Source organism: Sceloporus undulatus, chromosome 2, assembly GCF_019175285.1.
Source record: "Sceloporus undulatus isolate JIND9_A2432 ecotype Alabama chromosome 2, SceUnd_v1.1, whole genome shotgun sequence".
Taxonomy (NCBI): Eukaryota; Metazoa; Chordata; class Lepidosauria; order Squamata; family Phrynosomatidae; genus Sceloporus; species Sceloporus undulatus.
The window spans coordinates 142,200,588-142,222,240 of NC_056523.1; the positions used below are offsets into that span (position 1 = coordinate 142,200,588).

Here is a 21,653-nt window from a genome sequence, read left to right on the forward strand (position 1 = left end):
TGGTTTGTGCAAGGCCGGGGGGGGGGGGAGGGGGGACCATCCAAACCCACACAAGAAGAAAAGATATGAATACACATCTGTCTTACAAAATCAGCTTAAAATCAATGAAACAGAAGAAATACCTGGGTACTGAACCAGAGGATGGTAAAATGACAGATAAAAACAACATTATGTTATCCAGGGGTGGCCCTGTTATAGGAAAAGTGAAGTAGCTGCCACAGGGGACAACACATGGAGCAGCATTGCCCCCAGCTTGTACTTCTTGAGATCCCTGGAATTTCTCCCTATTAGACAACACAGCTATGTGGGGTTTACACAGCTTGTACTGCACTCCTTATACTGCTCAACCTTCAAATGTAATGGAGGATGTGTTCTGATACTGACATACAATTCAACTGTCCATCTAGTTGGTTCTTGTTGAAAAGCGGGCCGGGTGCTTACCCCTTTACAGTTGTTTTTATAATTGTGTGCCTTCAGTCATTTCCTACTTATGCTTAACACTCTAATGAACCTATGTATAGGGTTTTCTTCGCAAAATAGTTCTCGAAGACTTTGCCATCCCCTTCCTCTGAGACGAGAGCATGTGACTTGCCCAAGGTCATCTCTGGGTTCCACAGCCAAATGGGGATTCTAACTCTGATCTCCACAGATGTTGTCCACAACACCATGTAGAAGAGGTAATTTCAGGAGGTTGGTGCTTTTACCTGGTGCATGGCAAGCAACACTTGATAAAATTCCTTCTTGTACGCAGCCATTTAAAACAGGGGTAGGCAGCTTTTTGAGCCGGGGGCCGGGTGGTGTGCTGTCCCTCAGACACTGGGGGCCGAAGCTGGGTGTGGAGCTTCCACCTCCGGGGTCGGGGCTGCATGTGGGGGTGGCTTCCACCGTCCGGGAGGAGTCGCAAGCTCCTCCCCCGAGTGATGATGATGATGATGATGATGATGATGATGATGATGTGATAATAATAATATATAATAGTTCCCGCATGGAAACTATTACAAAGCAAATTTTAAAAAAGGCAGCAAAGCATGCACTGTCTCCAACCCGGAAGGCACAAGGTGCCAAGAGGGGATTTGCACAAAGAACACCAAGGGCAAGTATAATACTAATACATAATACTAATAATAATAATAATAATAATAGTTACAAGCATGGAAACTACTAAAATGCAATTCAAAATAAAAAGGCAGAAAGCATGGCCACTGTCTCAACCCAGGAAGGCACAAGGTGCTGAGAGGGATTTTGCACAAAGAACACCAAGAGCTCCTTCCCAGCTTCTGAGGGGCCCTGGGGGCCCTCAGAGGCCAGAAAGGAGGAGGGAAACACCCGCACAGGTGTCCTAGTCTGCTCCTTCCAGGCTTCTGGCGGCCCTGAGGCCAGGAAGGAGGAGAGGGACACCCGCACGGACGTCTCCTATCTGCTCCTTCCGGGCTTCTGAGGGCCCTGGGGGCCTTGAGAGCCGGGAGGAGGAGAGGGACCACCCGCGCGGCGTCCTAGCCTGCTCCTTCCAGGCTTCTGAGGGCCCTGGGGGCCCTGAGAGGCGGGAGGAGGAGAGAGGGACACCCCGCGCGGGCGTCCTAGCCTGCTCCTTCCCGCTTTCGGGGCCCTGGGGCCCTGAGAGGCCGGGAAGGTAGGAGGTGGACACCCAAGCGGGCTTCCTACGCCTGCTCCTTCCAGGCTTCTGAGGGCCTGGGGGCCCTGATCCGAGGCGGGAAGGAGGAGGGTGGACACCCGCGCATGCGTCCTAGCCCTTCCAGGCTTCTGAGGGGCCCCAGTGACGGCAACGGGCCTCCCAGAGGCCAGCTGCCACCGTCGGAGCCCTGTTTGAGGCCTCCAGCGGCCACAGCAGGCCTCCTGGAGGCCGAAGTCTCGCGCAACCTTTTCTGAGGTCGCGCGAGACTTCGCCTCTGGGCACCGCCATTTTTTGCCCAAAATGGCGGCGAAGTCTCACACGACCTCAGAGAAGATCGCATGAGACTTTCCCGCCATTTTGGGCAAAAAAATGGCGGTGCCCAGAGTGGCAAAAAGCCGCAATCGGCAGCGGCGGCAACAGCAGCCAGGGGCCGGCTAGAAGGCCTCTGCGGGCCGCATCCGGCCCACGGGCTGGAGGTTGCCGACCCCTGCATTAAAAGTATGGGAGCCATCTCCAGTTTTGGCCATTCCTAGTTGTTGTACATGTCTAGCAGCCCCTAGTTGCTGTACATGAAATAGGGAGGGAGTGCTGTCTTGTCCTTTATCTCACGCATCAAAATGTTTTGGAACAACCTTGCATTTCTCAAACTATGAACAAGGAACATCACTGAATAGTTAGCAACAGCTTAATTAGGAACTGGCTTCCTCACAAACAGCTTCAGAAATGGAGGGTTAATTGGTGTATATCAGATCAAACCAGGTAAACTAGACAAGCCATTTGCTGTATTTCCACACAAATAAATGGGATGATCTAGACCAGGGATTCCCAACCTGGACCATTCCTGATTGTTAGATAGTACTAAGAAGACAGAGGAAGGAGAGGCTGCATTTATAGTGCAGACTAAGGTGGGGTATCCCCCCACAATGAGAGTTAATTGGAGGAAACATGCATCAATGAAGCTTTGATTTTCCCCTCTGTTTTTTCTTCACAGGTGGGGAATCTGGGCCTTCTCTTCATGTTGTTGTTTTTCATATTTGCAGCACTTGGAGTAGAGCTGTTTGGAGACCTTGGTGAGTTATATCCTCCACCTGTTGGCAAAGAATTGGTGGAGGCAGAAGAAAGTGGAGTATTTGTTAAGGAAATCTGTGCTTCAATTGTTTTAATTTTGGTTGGTCATACAGAATGTGATGACACCCATCCCTGTGAGGGACTGGGGCGGCATGCAACTTTCCGCAACTTTGGGATGGCCTTCCTCACACTTTTCCGCGTATCCACAGGGGACAACTGGAATGGAATAATGAAGGTAAAATCTGCATTAGAATGAGAATTGAGTAGAAGAAGATGGCATGGTTTGAGGAGCTGTGCTGAATATTTCCCTGTTTTGATTCTTTTAAAGCAGAGATTAGCTATTGTATCTCTGTGTGTTACAGATTGATTTCCCTTCTCAATCTTGCTTGATGCCAGTTTCTTCTAACTGCTGCTATTGCTGCTGCTTCAGCAATTCTATTTTTCCTGGCTAGGGCTTTGTTGTCCTTCCTCCATCCTTCACAGGTTGAGCCTAGCCAATCAGGGCTCACACTGTGATCATGACATCATCAAAATGGTCAGGTTTAACATTACTAATAGCAAACAAAAGTCAGAACAAGGACAATGCTTCCTGAATGAAGTGAACACTTTCAAAACAGTGTCATTTTCAAAGCAATGACTGTAAAACAAACTCAAAGACAGATGAAGGGTGTTGTTTTTTCTTTGTTTGGCTAGCCCTTTGGGGGGATCTTTAGGCACATACCAAAGGCAGATGCTGTGGTCAACACCGTAGGGTTATAGCCCTCTCTTTGGGACTCATAGATCCATCCTACCTACTGGATAGTACAAGTACAGTACAAGTTGCAGCCATCACGAAGGCTCTGTGATCCCTGTGATGCTCTGAATTTCTGAAGAACTGTGCATGTGGGTGAATGAGCAATTTTTGCAAATGCTGTGTTCTGGAGATGAGAACACTGAGTTCTAGGAAGGTTCTGGGTGACAAAAGCTGGTGATCAGGTTCCAGAAATTCCACAGGAACATTGGGGAAGGGGTCAAAGAAATTCATCTACAGAAATCCTATGGTGGATTTTACCCACTCGTCTAAAAGCTATTTGGGCTTAAAGCTGGAAGCTGAGCAGCCCAAACTGCAAATTCAAGTGGATAGTTGCCTATAGCTCTCTCACAAACCTCAACTGTTTCAACCTCCCTTCCTTCTGTTCCATTCTAGGACACACTGAGAGACTGTGATGAGGAATCCACCTGTTACAACACTGTCATCTCGCCTATCTACTTTGTCTCATTTGTGCTAACAGCCCAGTTTGTCCTAGTGAATGTGGTGATTGCTGTACTGATGAAGCACCTGGAGGAAAGCAACAAGGAAGCAAAAGAAGAAGCAGAACTGGAACTGGAGCTAGAAATGGAAATGAAGACAATTAGCCCAGGACAGCACCCTCTCTCTGACCCTTTCATGTGGATGGGCAGTAATGGAGGAGAGAGCCCTGAGAGCCCTGGAGGTTATGCCAATCCCATGCAAATCAAGATGGAGTCTCAGCTGTCATTGATTCACCCTATGGTGAGAATCTCAGGTGGTGGATGAAGTGGGGAGTGGCGTATGCTCTTCTCAAATAGCATATGAAGAAAACCATAAAGTCCAAGTGTATTGTTACTATACAAGGGAGGTGTATTCCTTTTTCTCTGCCAAATTCAGTTGTGTAGCATAATGCCTTGACTATGTACTGTATTGGGTTTTCATACAGTATTGGTATTTGTACTTAAGTAAAAAGAGCATTATACATCCTCACCAACTGAAAAGATCAAACATGTTTCAGGGTCCATGGACACAGTTTGTTCACAACTGCCAAGGTCTGAGGGAAGGTATACAGAAGGCCTGGATCCCTTCCCTTCAGCAGACTTCCAGTGGAGCTATGAGACTGAAAGGATGGGTTAGTGGGTGAGACACATCAGGCAGAGCACTGCATGCGATACCAGCTTGCTTTTCTAGGTGAATGTGGAGAGTGGATGTGTGTGTTTGCATAATATTCAGATATCAGCCAGTTACAACTAGGCCTGTTATATTTTTATCCTTCCACAACAAAAGAAATTTGCATTATTTTGCTTATTATCTTCAGTAAGTGTTCTGATATGGGCAGTGCTAATCACTCAAAATTTGTAAGAAAACCATGCTCTGTGTGTGTGTGTGTGTGTGTGTAAATTATGCTTCCACCAGTTCTCACATTAGCTATTGCTCTGTTATCACTATTAGTATTTGTTTATTCCATTATAAATTACGCAGCCATCAATTAGATTATCAGGTGATTTTTAATTAGTTTATCATATTATTTATATGACAACAAGAAAGGTGCCTAGTCTGTTTATGCTCTTTCTGTCAAAATAATTCAAAAGAATTAAATTCAGTTCAAAAATATTCAAATTGTACAAAAACTTTGGGAAACAGCTTTTTTCAATTCTTTGAAAAATAATTTGCAAATTGTTCTTTAAAAGCCTTGGGTAAGTGATACTCTTGACACTCCAAACTTCAGTGTATTTCCCCCCTGTCATTGGGTATCTTGGTATTCCAAGTGGTGTATGAATAGATGCTGAAAGAGGAATACAGCTCCTTTAGTACAACCCTGCAAAATGATGTGATTGGCATGCTCCTTTGCTTGCATGTTCTGTAAAATATATGCACTGTGTTCGTGAGATTATTACTGTGGAAATTCATGTCATCATACACATTGGCTCTTGCCTGCGTAGAAAGTATGGTTTTGAAATGACCAGCCATCATATTGCTTTAAAAGCTACATGTGATATATTAGTATTCCGCTGTAAGCACTTGAGGCAACATTTCCAAAGTGACATTTGGAAATCAGAGTAAAATTTTCAAAAGCTCCTAGGCCTTCTCAGTCCTGCTTACAGAGCTCTATTGGCAATAACAGAGAATCAGGCTGCAATCTTATACCCATTTGTTATAGAATAAGTCCATTTCAATTTAGTTTAGGTGTTCATAGTATTGAACAAGTTGTTTCAAAGGACTAGACCTTTAATAATTGCTGTGGAGAGCCAAAGGAAAGTAGGTAATTAGGATTGCGGTTGGGTTCATCAACAGAAATCAAAAGGTCTGTTCAGCCTTCCTCAACCTTTCTCAACCTGGTGACGTCAAAAACTGTAAGGCTATGACACACATCATTTTCACCCAGTATAGGCATAGGAATGCTAACTTGTGACAGCAAGAGTTATGAGTCTACACATGTGGAGGGCACTTCATTGAGGAAGGCCAGGTCAGTGGGTTGCAGCATAAGGCTCTAGCTTTGGAAAAGCTTACATGAAGTTCTGGCTGTTACAAGTGCTTCTTGGAAAGAGGTTGCGTTAGAAACTGCTTGTGCAAGCTATTCTTTGCCCCTTAACTATGAGAGGTATAAGGATGATATCATAATACTAGTTTCAGACAGTATGCATAGTTGTGTTCCAGGAAAGCTGTGATAAACCACCCATGACCCCCTTTACTCAGATCCCCATCAGTCCTGAGGAAAAACAATTGTGTTTTGCAACTATACTCATCCCTCCACATTCGCTGGGGTTAGGGGCACAGGACCCCCGTGAATGTGGAAAAACCTGAAATAACAAAAAACACTGTTTTTATCTGAGAGAACACCTCTCTAGGTATCTCTAGGTTCTCCCGTGAAACTCTGTGGTCAACATCTGCCAGGCATTGACCAAAGATTGTACTGGAGGAGCTAGAAATGCATAGTGGAATGTTCTGTCTATGAATCTCTAGCTCCTTCAAAGAGACTTTTTGTTAAAGTTGACCACAGAGTTGTGCTGGAGAACCTAGATATTGCTAGAAAGAACACATTAATCAAATCTGTAAATAATTAAATCCCCAAAAGTCAAAGCTGCAAATGTGGAGGGATGAGTGGTCTTGTAAAATAGGGATGGAATAATTGTGACAGCTCAGAATATGTTGAATTTCAATTCCCATCTGCTCTAATTGGCATAGCCAATGCTCAGGGATAATAGGATCTACACTCTGTCAAAATCTGAAGGATAACACATGTTCCCATCCCTGCAAAAGAGGCCTCATATTTTGTGCAGAGATGGCTGGTGTCAGTTGGGTGATGAATTCTTCCCAATAGAAATAGAAATAACAGCTACATTTCTATACCTCTTCATAGTGAACTAAGCAGTCTCTAAGCAGTTTACAACATGTAAGCTAATTGCCCCCAACAAGCTGGGTACTCATTTTAGAAACCTCGGAAGGAGTCGACCCTGGATCCCCTGGCTGGAATTGAACTCACAACCTTGTGGCTCCAGATTTTAGTCTACATTTTAAAGGAGTGATCCCAAGGTTCTGACTATGGGCATAGAATATATTCACCATCTTGGATAGTTCCTTTAAACATTGGGCTAAAACTCTGAGTAGGTTCATTGCCCCACTGGAGTAGGATCCAGTAGCTCCCACTACTGTCATACTGTAGTTTCCCCCAAAGTCAAGTAACTTCTCATGCTGGGAAACAGGCTTAAGTGCCCTGCATGTTCCGTGTATGCAACAAACACACACACACACACACCTGAACACACAAAACCCACACACATCCTCTCCTGATTTTCAGTTTGTTCACATAGCAGACAAAGAGAAGAAGGAGCTCTTCGCAGGCCCAGCAACCAGCAGAAGGGGAAAGCTGTGATGCTCCAGAACAGAACAAGAATATACATGTCATTTCCTACTTTTCATTTATGTATTCTGTTGAGAGCACAGTGCCCTACTTCATAAGTTGAACACTTAATATGTGAATTTGGAGAGTGGGAATCTACCCATATGCTTGGATGCCCTTATGTCATAATGGGGCCAATTGTTGCGTGCCTTCAAGTCATTTCTGACTTATGGCAACCCTAAGGAAAATCTACCATGGAGTTTTCTTGGCAAGTTTCTTCAGAAGAGTTTTGCCGTTGCCATGCTCTGAGGCTGAGAAAGTGTGATTTGTCCAGGATCTCCCAGTGGGTTTACAAGGCTGAGCTGAGATTTGAACTCTGGTTTCCAGAGGAGTCATAGTCCAACTCTCAGATTACACCACACTGGCTCTAACATTTCTTTTGATTGCTGTCTTCCAAGTAGTCATCCAGTTCTGAGGGCCAGTGCAACTTGTCCTGTGCTCGCATGTAGCAGCACATTCAGCCTTTCCTACTGTAGCATGACTGGGTGGGTAGAAGCTTCACCCATTTCTTTCCAGAATCTCCCTCCTTTCAGATCCACAAACTTTACCCAGCCTCTTGCTACTGGTTCATCTTATCTCTGTTACTATCCTTCCTCAACTGGCAGTCTGCCACTGTGAGAAGGGTGGTAGGAGGCAGGGCTGATTCATGGAACAATTTTTTTGAGGGACATTTGTTAGCGATGGTGTCTTTTGGAGAATGGTCATGCTGGGTAAAAAATAGAGAGTGGTAGTGTTGAAACCTTTGTTGCCATGTCCCATCCATTGGCTCAGTGATTAAACAGATGCATGAGAGATGGAAAGAAGCCTTTGAAGGGATCTTGGAAACGAGCATTCACTTTTTGCTGAAAGCATGAGGCAACAGATTTTCCCCATCCAGTAGAAAAGGTCTGGGCATAGTTTAGATTTCCAAATCAGTTTGATTGCCCTTTCCTCATTTCTGGATCTTCTGCTGGTTCCAAAACTGGAGTTAAGTAGGTGCTGCTTACCTTTGTGTTTGTGAGGTTGGGCAAGGCAGCAAGTTCCCTTAGTAGCATGTGATCTGCCTGTTAGATGTGATTCCAGTTTTCAGGGTGAGCTACTCTTGACTCAGGCAAAATAGAATCCATCCTTGAGAAATACCAGTCACACTTCCTAGTCAACATATGAAGGAGATCTAAGTCATCTAATTTTGCTAGTGCTGGAAGGAAAGACCATGCATACTGGCACCAGCAAAGAAAGCAGGGGGCTGAAAGCCACTGTGTTGAATCACTTTCCATGCTTTTGAAAATTTAATCTTACACGCATTCTGTGGAGGCTGAACATCTGTGGAAGCTGATTTTCAAGAGATCCCCCAAGCACTTTAATCACAAGACACTGCAAGTCATCCATCCAGCACCTCAGAGAGTCCTGCTGTTCCTGTATGGTTACGGTGATGCCAATGCGTGGATTTTTCGGGCTTTTAACGCTGGGCTTCCATCCCCACCTCCATTTGAAATTGTTCGCATTGTTGTTTAGTTCTGCTGCAACTGTTTCCTGTTGTGTCAAGTATGAGCACCCTGAAAAGTAGGTGTACTTTTGTCAATTAGTAAATAGCTGTCTGTAGTCACTTCAGATGAATGTAATGTGTCCCACGAGCCTTAAAGCATCGCTATGTTTAGTTTTGGTCTAATGTGTAGTAATGTCTCAGAAAGGTTCTGACCGTGGTATTACTGCACTGTTCTTTTTTCCTCTCTGTCTCTGTCTTCCCTTCCTTACCATTTCAACAACTGCTGTTCTGTCTGAAAACATTTCTTCTCTATCTCTCTTCTCTTTCTTTTCTGGCTCTTATAATTTATCTCTTTCCATCTCTCTCTCAATCACAATCTTTCCCTCAATCACAAATTCTCTCTCTCTCTTTGTCTTTATCTTTATCTTTCCTCCCCACCCTCTCTCTTTGGCCTGGCCTATCCTTCTGCATGCTATATGGCACTCCTTCCAGGAAAGACACTTGTTTGATACCATATCACTGCTGATCCAGGAATCTCTGGAAGGAGAGTTGAAGCTGATGGACAACTTGTCAGGCTCTGTGTGCCATCATTATGCCCTTCCAACTACTGACAATTACAACTCTGAGAAACAGGTTAATATTACTAATTTCCTGCAAAGTTTCTATCTAACTTTGGACTGAAACCTTTTTGAGAAAGAGTGGTTTTGTTATTTGGTTTAAAGAAGGTCTATTGAAGCTGAAAGTGCAATCCTGTATACTTGGGAGTATGTCCTACTGAACTCACTGGGGCTTATTTCTGAGTAGGCATATCCAGGATTGCACTACTTTTATGGGATGGCAAATGCATTTCTTTTTGTTCACAATAAGATGCGTGTTACTTACTGACCAACCTACGCATGTTCAGTAAAGAAGTCAGTATGCATAGGAATGCAGCCATAATTACATTCCTGTTAGGATATGGTTCACTAAGATGTCAGTCCTATCCATACTGAGCTGGAAGTAAACATGCATAGGATAATGCTGTACTGCATCATTCTCTCTCTCATATATATATATATATATATATATATATATGATTGTCATGAAGACAGCAGAGAGATGAGATGTTTTTTCTGTGAACATTTCCATTAATCTGCATGGAAGCCTGGGTCCAAGTCTCTAGGCTACATGAAGGAGGTCAAGAATGAAGAGCTGGCTTGCTTGTAACCATAGACCAGCGTAGGGTTGTGGGATGTAGGATTGCTGCCAGCTTGTTTGGTATATTCATTGTGCCAAAACAGACTGTAATTTAAAATTGAATTGCACTTTATTAGACTACCAAATTATGCTTCTCTTCTATGTGAAGGCAGAGGATGATATACAGTATGTTCAAAATCATATTCCTGGTTGAGCTAAAATATTGTAATCAATTAAACATTAATTTAAACTTTAATTATTAAAGCTTTAGTCTAATATTAAAGAGCATAGCAGTTAAATGATTATTCCTGTTGACTTCCATATGTTACAGAACAGATTTGTTTTTGTGAATCAGAAAGTACCTTTATGTGGCTTAGTCAAGCTAATTCACAAATCAGCCATACCAGTGCCTTGTGTAAAAGTTCCAGGGGTGCTAACACTGTGAATAAAAGAGGCATACATACCCTTAAAAGACAAATGAAGTCTTGACATTTTTAGCAAACTGGTAGGTTTTAAAAGTATGACATCACCTGATCTACTTTTAAATCTGGAGAGATTTATCCACATCTTTAAACCCAATTTTGATGGGGGATTTTAGAGATGTAGTCCAAACAAGTTTTTTTCTTTTCTCAGCTGTTTCTTAACTCATGTACCTGTGTATATCTGTCTTGCAACATGTGTCCACCCTCATAGCCTCCATCTGTGAAAGCGGTTGCTGGCATAAAAATCGTGCATATACAGTCACATGGGTTAAGAACCCTTTAAATGTGCAACAGGTCATATGGAGCCCTGCTTGTATAAGGTTATTTTTGTGTGTGCCCAGCATTTCTGTTGAAATTGATCCTCAGAAAGGAAACAGCTGTGCCCAACCCTCAACTGGTATGAATTAAAAACAGGAATTGCTTTGGATAATTTACAGATTTGATGATATTAACTTCCATAAACATTGGATTTCTATGGAGAGAATGGCTTTTCTCATGGAAATCTTTCCCTAATTTTGGAAATCTCCTTTCCCCACTGCCACCACATTCAGCAGTGGCCAAAACTCCAATTCTCCTGAGCTTACCCCATTCTTTGATTTCTGCAGTCTTCTGGGTTGTAATGTCAGTGCATTGAGGAGGCCACTATAATGAAGAGAGAGGAAGTGAGAAAGCCTGCTTCCACCAGTGCAGTATTGTAGATGGTATCCCCAGCCACCAATTGTTCAGTTGTTGTAATATGTATGTTCTAATGACGGCAGTTAAAAGTAAACAGTTAAATGCATGATTATTATACTTATCTCTCAGACAAAAATGCTATATAGACATTTATAGTATGTTATCATGTTGGTCAGTCTCAACTAGAATAGACCCATTCAGTCGATTCATGAATGGTGAATCAACACAAAGATAAACCTAATATATTCAATGAGTCTACTCTAGCCAAGCCTAGAAGAAGATGCAGGCCATTGTCTGATTTGATTTACATTTCATAGGTTAAAATGAAATATCAGGGAGTTAATTGCCTGCCTCATTTTCTGTACCATCATTCTGGGAATAGTCCTCATGTTAATTGTTAGGACTTTCAGCCCTGGGTGGCTTTGAAAAGTTTTGGTTAACCATGTAAAGTTTCAGTAGTGTTTCTTGAGGTCAATGGGAATCGGTCTTTAGCACTAGAGTGCTGCTGGCTGAAAGCAACAGATGTAATCCTTTGTAAAAAGCTAGCCTGTCTTGACTTCAAGATAGGAAAACCATCAAGTGTCATCATCAGAATGACAGTAGTGTGAATAAAATGTAGCTTGGGCTACACTGCTCCCATTACATTGAAAAACCTTCAAATTCCTTCTTTTTGTATGTAGCTGGTAAGAGATGGGTGTTTCCTGGCTGTTAGGAACCATATGCACATGGATTGGATTGATGCTGTACTTCTTCATCTCTCTTTTCTCCAGAAAGACTGGCAGTATAGCTTTATCCCTCTCCAGCAGGGTGGGAGTGGGGGGGGGGGTTAGAAGTGGCTCTTTACCTTCAGAAGCGGAGGCTGGTAGCTTCAGTGGCAGTCAGGTAGTAAATTCATTCTAATGCCATCAGAGCCATCAGCCCACATTGGTTTGCTGCTATAGTAAAAAAAAGGTCTACAGATTTTGCATATATGTTTCGTGCACAAACAGAGGTTGCACACAATTTTCACCACTGAGCTGCTAGGGAGCTTGTGGGGAAGTGGTGGTAGTTGCAGCACCTTTTTTCCATATTGCCTACAATTATTTGGTCACTTTTTTGACCATGGGAATGCCATATTCGTATTCAGTTTTTGCTAGCTGATGTAGCAAATCCTAATGTAAGTGTCTAACTCTAAATTTTGGGCATGACTTTAAAATTAGGATGCCTGTCTTCTTCCAGGAAGGGAAGCAAGAACTTAAAATGTCAAGAAGAGTGTAGCTTACCCCATGTCCATTTCTATACCAGCTTCTTATGTAGCTCTCACTTCAGTTTATCACTCTGCAGCCCCAAGCATTGATAGCCAGCTTTGCACCTGTCTCTGAAAGAAAGAAACATACATTTCAAACTTAGCAAATAGTTCATAATGTAAACCCTACTGTTTCCCCCACTATTCTTGTGGCATTCACCACACAGATTACTTCTTCTGTGTTATGTAAAACAACACAGTTGCTAGATGCTCCTGCTGAACTCTATTAAGATCTAATGAACTAAATTTCTTTTTCCTCTCTTCCAAATGAATACACATCAGGTCATGCTATAATCGTCTTAAGATAAGCTTATGCTCTTGCCAGTCACTCCCATTTCTGAGGAGTCAATAAAAAAATGTAGTAAAAACCAGAATATTTTTACTTGGTGGTAGCAAAGACCTAGTAATACCAATTAATGCTTGTTTGTGATGGCCAGGAATTCCTTTTCATTGTGGTGGTTGAGAACTGTTCACAACTTACCATCAGTTCCATTTACAGCCAAAGGCAGATTTCCTAAGATATCTGGAAGCTACTGTAATTTTTTATCACAATGTTATCACTGTAATTTGGGGAAAGAAATGAAGGGTTCACTGCCCACACTGTATTACATAATTTCTTAGGTATGTGATCAAAATATTTACTTCTACATGAATTCAGAAAATAATTCATGCATGCTTATCTTACAGGTTCACTCAAATCTATGAGCTTAGCCTTCTTTAACGTCTCTTACAAAACCATATATTTCTGGATTAGATATAGGCCACTCTGATCTCCACTCTATATCCTGGAAGATTCATTGCCATTGGACACAGTTGCTTAAATGTTTAAAGTAAAAGAGCTAATTGGTTGGCCCCCAAAAAAACTGCTGAGAGAAAGGAAAAGTTAGATGGCATTGAATACAAATATACCTTGATCTAATAGCAGCTATTGATATGTGTCAGTTTTATGGCAGTGTAAATATTTCTTGCAAAAAAACAAATCTCATATGTTTATAGAGAGAAACACATAAAAATCCACAAATCAGATGCCTAGCTTTGGGGAAATGACTTAGAAATTCAGCACTCCATACTAAAATGTAGTAACATATTGCTTGGGTATGAGGACCATGACAGTCCTGCTTTATGAATTGATTAATAGTAAAAAAACTGTGTCTTGACATGGCTTTTTCAATAGAATCTAAAATAGTCCATAAAATACAAAGGAAAATATTTATCATTAATCTAGGACTTCTTTAAGGTCTTCAAAGAAATTTATGTAGAGAGGATTTTTAAATAAAGAGCTGAATTCTTCATGATGGGTTCCATTAATTTTAATGGATTATTGTGCCTAGTTACTTTGGACTGATCTTTCTTGAAGAATTACTTTTATCTTCAGCGCAGAAAAAAGTCTCTCCCTGTGAGATGTGCTGGAGGACCTAAAGATTCTTAAAGAGGGGTTCTCTACAGTTTAAAAAAAAGTGGGTTGTTATTTGTGGGGTGGTTTTTTGTTTGTTTGTTTGTTTGTTTGTTTGTTTTGTGGTTTTTCAACTTCCATAGGAGTCCTGCATCCCTAGCTCCAGCAAATGTGGAGGTTTTACTGTATTCTTAACATAACAGATATAGTGTTTGATAAATGGCTACTTTGGCATTCCCTTTTGCCATGCTGTAAGAAACCAGTAATTCCTAACTCAATCTAGCAATTCCATCAGACCTCATCTCACCATGGCCAGTAGACTTATAATGCAATCCTAGTACTTTAAGAAGAAAAGTTCAACATGTAGCATTGAAAGCTGGGGATTGCCATCCAAAAGAGCTGTGCAAAGGGGGATTGGTCTTAAAGTGTGGCTTCTTCTGCCATACAGTAGGTTGACAGGCTTTTCAGTAATGGGAAGGCATGTGGATGTTCGGTGGGTGGGGAAAGATCATGTCCTCACTTGGCACAGTTGCTCTTTGGAGCCCAGCTTGCAAAATTCAGTTTTAAAAGACGCATCTGAGTAAACAGGGAATGTTGCCATAGCATTTGAAGAGAAGGAGATACAGAACAGTAGGAAATTTCTGAAAGTGTGTAACATATAAATGTAAATTGGCTAGGTTTTAAAACTTACTTCTGGAGTAGTCGTGTTTTAACACCCTAGGTTAGTCCCTCAAAAGATTACAGTATATCAATCAGTGCATCTTTAATGTACGGTTGGTGATTTCTGTCATGCATTATTGGTAAGCCTTTTCGGAATTTTTTTTTCAATAAAAAGAGGTTAAGCTCTATTTCCTTATGGCTTTATCTGCATGACGCAAATGCACTTAATAGAAGGGGAAGTACCATACTATATAGATGATAATAATGATGTTAGCTTGCTTTCTTTCTTCTTTTTTTCTCAAAAACATTTACATGTGTCCTCGTTTCTTATGTTTGATCATCTCTCCCTTGTTTAGATCCCTCTAGCTGAGATGGAGGCTCTGTCTCTGACGTCAGACATACTCTCTGAAAATTCCTGGTCCTTAGCTCTGACGGATGACTCTTTACCTGATGATAATAACACTTTCTTACTTAATGCCCCGGAGAGCAATGTACATATGCTGGTCACTGTATATTCTGATGTTTACAGGGTTCTAAATACTGTTATCAAGTGGGTGATAGAGCTATGGCATTTTCAGATGAGCAAAATTGTAATTGCAATTAACCATATAACAAAGAAATGTATTCAGTACCTTTCTGTTTGAGGTTACCCTCAATGTTACCTCAAAGAAATGTATTTAATACCTTTCTGTTTGAAGTTAGCCTCAATAGTACCTCTGAAGTGTTTTTTTGTTGTTGTTGTTGCATTATTTTGCATATTACTTACAAAGAAAGTGCCCGTTCTCCCTGAAAAATTAATCTAGTCTATAATCTAACCACATCAGAGACAAAATGCATTGTTTATGGACACATGGAAAATGCCATGACATAAAGGATCCCACTTAATGTTCTGTTCCTTTGAACAAATTATTCTAAAAACATCTGTAGATAGTTTGGCAGTCAATTTCAGTAAGAATTTTTTGAACATAAACTATCAGATCTGGATCTATGACAAAGCTGCTTATGTTGTACATTCATTGGAGACAAGTTTTTTTCAGACATCTTAGAATCAAGGATAAAAGTTTATTAAATTATGAACCAGTATTTTGAGCCCTGCTTTAACCATCTTTCCCTGAAACATTAGATATTTATAGCTGATGTGTAGCAACAAAATGCTTTATTTCTGCCGTAAAATAGACATTAACTACTTTCCAACATTTAATGGATCCATTCTTGTTTTCTCTTGTTCACATACCTACCTTTAGCTGTGTGTTGTGTTGAGTCTTCTACCATTTATAGATTGCCTTCATAATTATTACTTATTCGGGACACATCTCTTTTAAACCGTGACAGTATTTCCCATCATGCTTCATGGCACCATATGCAAAAGCTCAGAATGCAACAATGAATATTTTTAATTGGCTGTTTGTTTGTTTTTTCAAATCAAGATACTGAGTGTCAAGAACAGCATTTTGACAGCTCTATCAAGATAAACCTTAATGTAGGTTTTTGGATCCAGAAGATCCTAAAGGCTTATTGGGCCTGTGCTACTCAGCAAACATGGTGACAATATTAAGATATCTAATTTCAGCCCAAAATGCCTGCTGCTTTACTTGCAAGTGTAGAATAATATTAACAAATTTTAAAAATATTGAGTGTGCATATCTTGAATATATAACAGCTATTTTTCATAGCATTCACAATTTAAATGACAACATCAGAACTATAATGCAATAGGGTAAAACCCTTTTAAAAAATATTGCCATTGTAGCTCTATTTTTTGATGGCATCATAATGAGTTTTTTCAGTATATTGAGAAATTCAACACAATAGGGATAGTACTATTTTGTTTCAGCACTTGTTTCAGCTATATCAAAAATGGAAAATAAAATACACTTAGCTACTACTTAGGAAACTGCAGGCATTGCCTCCCCAGCTGATTTTCACATGAATTGAACTAGCTATGAAATCTGACTCTACATCTAATCTTATATCTTGCCTCTATTTATCCATCACTGTTACTGTCTTCACACTAAAGCCAGCAGTGCCTAAGAGTTACTAATTAACTATACACTGGGCTCCAAAAATACCTTTAATAGTTGTATAAGCAAACATTTACAATGCCATTTATCCCAACCATGACCATGTTCTTCTTCTAACTTTACCATAGATCTTTAATATTTTTATTATTAATACTGTAGTCACACTGACTGTTTCACTGATATAGCCATGTTAGTCTGTAGAATCAGTATGTAGAGAGATCTTGTAGCACCTTTGAGACTCACTGAAAGAAAGAAGTTGGCAGTATGAGACTCACTGATGCATCTGAGGAAGTAGACTAAAGTCTACGAAAGCTCATGCTGCCAACTTCTTTCTTTCAGTAGTCTCAAAGGTGTTACAAGATCTCTCTACATACTGACTATGTCACTCTTTACTATATGAACATTTCACCATTACTTCATTATCCCCTGAACTTGCACAGTTATTTCAGAGAACCCCAGAGACAATCTCATAGGTCTTTCTTCCTTTCTGTGTTTATTTTATTTGCTGAAACAATTCAGCACAATTTGTGTAAATTGTTCTGATCTAGCAGTCCCAGTTAATCCTTTTATCATCCCACTTTTTCAACTTTTTTAAAAAATATCCCAGTTTCTTCTCTACCCTCTTTTCCCCTTTTCCTCAGCTTACTTCCACTTGATGCAAACTGAGTTCAAAATACAAAAGTTAGCAATTGGTTTAGCAGGGAGGGAGAGGAGAGGGTACGATCATGTCCTTCCCAGTATGCTCAGGAAAAAGCAAACTGCTGCATCCTCTTCTGGCTTGTGTGTTCTTCCTCAACATCTTGACCATACTCTGATGTTGCTTGTCCACACTTACCCCAGTTTTCATAAAATGTTGGAGGGTATGTTGTTACCTGTACAAATAATGCCATTCTGTGTGTGTGTGTGTGTGTGTGTGTGTGTGTATATATATATATATATATATGTTTTAAAAACCTGTAAACCAAGCCTGAAAATATCAAATATTGTACATGGAACTGCACATGTAAAAGTAAACATACAACATGCAGACAACAAGGACCAAAGAAGAGGGGAATTAAATAGTAAGAATTACCACAGGGAGATATACTCTGTGCATAAGAGATGTACTCTGTGCATAAGAATAGATTTTTTTCCATTTTGTGACTTCGCATCAATTTCAAAATACATTTGTTGAAGCCACCTGAATGTGGGTCACTTTCCAAACTGGAAGAAAGTATCATCACAAAAGGGAGAAATTTTTACTGAATTATGTAAGCACTTGGGATTGCCGTGGAACAGAAATGACTGCTTATTTGAATTATTAGAAACAGACAAATGTCATATCTAAATCATCAGATTAAAGAAGAAATGAGATTCATACCACATGACAGAGAAGGCTGGTTAAATGGACAACAGTCGAATATCTTCTTTTGTTTCTTTTCAAATAAATTCTATTCTATTTTATTATACTTTGCAATGCACACTCACATTTTGTTCTGCCATTAGTACTAGTAGACATTTGTATTGAGGATATTTGCAAAATCCTTTTGGTAGGTTTTATTATTTTTTTTACACTACTATGAAATGCTCTTGGGGTTAGATCTTCTTCACTGAACAATATTGTCACAATCTATTTCTATCTTTTAGAAGTTAATGGAATAATTTTTAAATGTTTTTCCATTTTTGTTTTCATTGCTGAAAATAAACTTGCAGACTCCTTTTATAATTCTGCTTTTGTAAGTGGCCTATTTTTTCTTCTTGCAACATAAAGTCAACGATGGTCAAAACAGTCCATAAGATGCTAATCCCTCCCCACTTGTTAATCAAATTCACTAAGATAATGTACATGCCCCTAGCAAAATTGCACTTACTTTTGGGTGAGGGGGTTGTTCTTTCCCATTTCAAATGATGAATATTTGGCAAAGCATGCACCTGTTACCAAACCTTGAGGCATGATGCTTGTTCAGTTATTCCTGAAATAGTCATGGTTTATAACTGCAGTGTTGTTTTTCTGTTTCCTTGTATTGTATTTTGTTCTTTTTATATGTGATTTGTTCTCTGTGTGGTGATACCTTAGCAGGATAAAATTAGGGTACTATTTCGTGGTCAGTCCATCTGTGCAAATTCCATTCGATTTCAGTAAAATTTGTACATTGTGAAAACATGCATGCTCTCTGTCTCCCATGTCTGTTGTAGTGGTTGTCAGTAAAAGTTCCAGTGAGTAGCATATTTTTCTACTTCTGTGATGTCCTCTCTTTTTCTTTTTCAGACGAAACTTCCCTCCAGAACTGATCTTCTGACCACCTCACCAAACAAGGATCTATTGAGCGTAAGAAAGCCTTCTGTAGGCCGCACCCATTCTTTGCCAAATGACAGCTATATGTTCCAGGCTCCAGACACCAGCACATATAATGACTCCTCTGGAGAAAAGAATTCATCCCATCAAAAATCCCAGTCAGGTACAAAGCTTTTACCTCAGATATGTATGGAAATATACCCTCCAACTGTCTTAGTTCATCTTCTGTCATTCAACTTTTTCAGCCACCTTTTAAATGTCCAAGTTTCTCTCTCCTTCTCTCACTTTCACCCTTTGTCCGTAGCTTACTTCTATTATTGCAAACAGTTCTTGCACTCCATGAACTCAGCCAGAAAAGAGGGGGTGGAATCTTGCTCTTCCCAGTAGACTCAGGCAAAAGCAAACTGCTGCATCCTCTCCTAGCTTGTGGGTTATTCCTCATTAATTATTTTTGCCATCTTGGCCTGATATTGCTTGGCCATACGTGTGCAGTTTTTTTTTTTTACCTTTTAGTTGTTTGTTTTGGTATTGCCACACTGAGGCTTTTTGCTTAATATTGGATGATAATATGGGACACACAGTTTTATCTACTAAGAAAGAGCAACAGCCAGGGGGCTTGGGAGGAATAACTAGGTCAATGCTGTTGCAGTCCCCTAGTATCTGTTCCCTGAGGCAGTTGGCTTAGTCTGTCTAATGATAAAACTGGGCCCTTTGCTGGGCTCTCTGTAATGGAATCATGGATCCTGGAATTAAAGGAGATCAAGATTAGAACCCCATGAAAACTAAGATTGCAGGCTAAGCACCCCGACCTTTGCAACAACCAGAAAAAATAAGACACCCTCCCCTCAAGTGTCCTCTGCTGTTGAGAGGATTTATGAATCAGAAGCATACTAACTAAAGGATCAGGAACAAAATGATTTCCCCCTCCCAAATGTAATCTTCTTTTTCTAGAAAGTACATTGAATAGAAAAAAAATATATGGTTGATCTAGTTTCTCTACAAAAGCTTCTCACGAAGACATATTTCACATTGAAGAAAAATATTTTTTTCCCTAGGTGCCATCATTCACTGTAGCCCCATAAAGACATAATTTCAGAGTACTGTTCAGAACAGTACAAAATGCAAAGAGATTACTAAAAGGGTATTGAAATTTGCATAGTAATGGGAACATTACAGTTTAGCAGCAGGAATAAAACATGGGGAAACTATAGTTATTAGGCAAAGCAAGTGTACCTTGGCACGAGCATAACATGAAATAATTTAAGATCAAAAGTAATGTCCCAGGTAATGTGATTTTGAAGCTTCTCAAAAGATCTTTATCCAACAGTGCCAAACATTTCCAAGACGCAGCACCCTGCTCTTTAATCCAGATAGCACTGGTGCTGATGCGGCACTTCATTCCACTCACTCAAACAAAACACTGAGGCTCTCCATAGAGAGCTGTTCCTGTACTATGGGGAAAAAGCATTAGAGAGTGAGACCTTTCACAGTCTGTTAGGTTGACTGGCAAGAGCAGTCTGATTTCAGATTTAGGCAGTCTTTTTTTAAAAAAGTAGAATTCTCATGATCTATCAGTATGTTTTAACAACAATGCAGATCAATGTATGGTATTGTATTTAAACCATACTGTGCATAATGTACATACATAACATTTAATGACAAGGCATCTTGACTCCAATAAATAACACACCCATTATGTTATCTTGTTAATAAAGATGGTTTTACTGGATCAGCTCATGTCCCATTTGGTCCAGCACTCTTTGCACTAGCTGGCCCCACATAGTGGCCAGTGACCTACCAGTGCACTTTGATCTAAATGTTATCTACCCCTACTTTATATGATATAATTTTCAAGTGGATGTAGGGTCCAGGACAAAGGAACAAAATAATTTTTGCACATTATATGATCACAGAATTTGATAAAGCACAGAATTTGGGGGTCAACAATGTGCACTCAATAGGACCATGCAAAACTCAATTTGGGTAACTTTTTCTTGATTTTTTGTATATTTCTTAAAAATTGTTGTTGTTGTGTGCCTTCAAGTTGCTTCTGACTTATGACCATCCTAAGGCATGGGGTTTTATGGGAGTGTGGGACTTGCCCAAGGTCAAGGTTTCATTGGCCAAGGAGGGAATCAAACCGTAATCTCTAGAGTCATCGTTCCAAAACTCAGACCAATAGACAATGCTGGTTCTCACTTTTTAGGGATGGGAGTATCTAAATATAACATATAGCACACCAGAAGCTTCTTATCAGCACTATTTTCATCAGTTTTAGATATGCAAAAATGTTCTTAGCCAAGAAGAGAACAGAAATTGATATTACATGATCCAGCAATGAACTAGAGATCCTTAAACTGAGGGTGGCAGAGAGAAAAGGGAGTGGCATGATAAAAGAAAGCTAGAGAGACATTAAAAAAAAAAAAGAGATAGCCCAGCCTGCCACCAATGAGTGGAATGCATCTGTCATACAGACCACCCCGAGGAAATGCCCTTGACAGAAAAATGGTTTCCAATTCTGATATAATGAAACGGTTAGGTAAAGCAAGTTGTAACTGTATTAGTTCTTCCTTGTTACATAGTCTCAAGGGTGTCTCCCCAAGTGTTAAATTTAGTCTTCAAGCATGCTGACTTTTTCTAAATTCAAGAAAATACTTGCTGTTGTTTACATAATCCCATGACTGTGAATGTTGATTTACAGAATAACATATGCAAAAGTGACAGATTACTGCCCCAAGGAGTTTACAGTACACATTCTGATAGTGAGGAGGACAGCAGATTGAGTAGGAAGGATGAGAAATACAATGTGTGAATGACAAGAGAGCATAAATTGCCAAGCTGCATTTGGAA

General features: G+C 40.4%; 1 protein-coding gene and 1 long non-coding RNA gene across 2 annotated transcripts in view; one reads left to right on the plus strand and one right to left on the minus strand.

Annotated features, from left to right (window-relative positions):
• CACNA1G (calcium voltage-gated channel subunit alpha1 G) overlaps positions 1 to 21,653 on the plus strand; it is a 539,836-nt gene that overhangs the window by 505,172 nt on the left and 13,011 nt on the right. The window contains 6 exon segments of the mRNA XM_042449813.1: positions 2,625 to 2,703; positions 2,815 to 2,936; positions 3,888 to 4,232; positions 9,329 to 9,469; positions 14,864 to 14,998; positions 18,777 to 18,966. Coding sequence (XP_042305747.1) covers positions 2,625 to 2,703; positions 2,815 to 2,936; positions 3,888 to 4,232; positions 9,329 to 9,469; positions 14,864 to 14,998; positions 18,777 to 18,966 — 1,012 coding nt within the window.
• Positions 8,549 to 12,479, minus strand: LOC121921568. Its single transcript, XR_006101979.1, has 3 exons — positions 12,432 to 12,479; positions 11,079 to 11,136; positions 8,549 to 8,906 (listed from the first exon to the last, which is right to left on the minus strand). It is a non-coding gene; the product is annotated as an uncharacterized LOC121921568 (long non-coding RNA).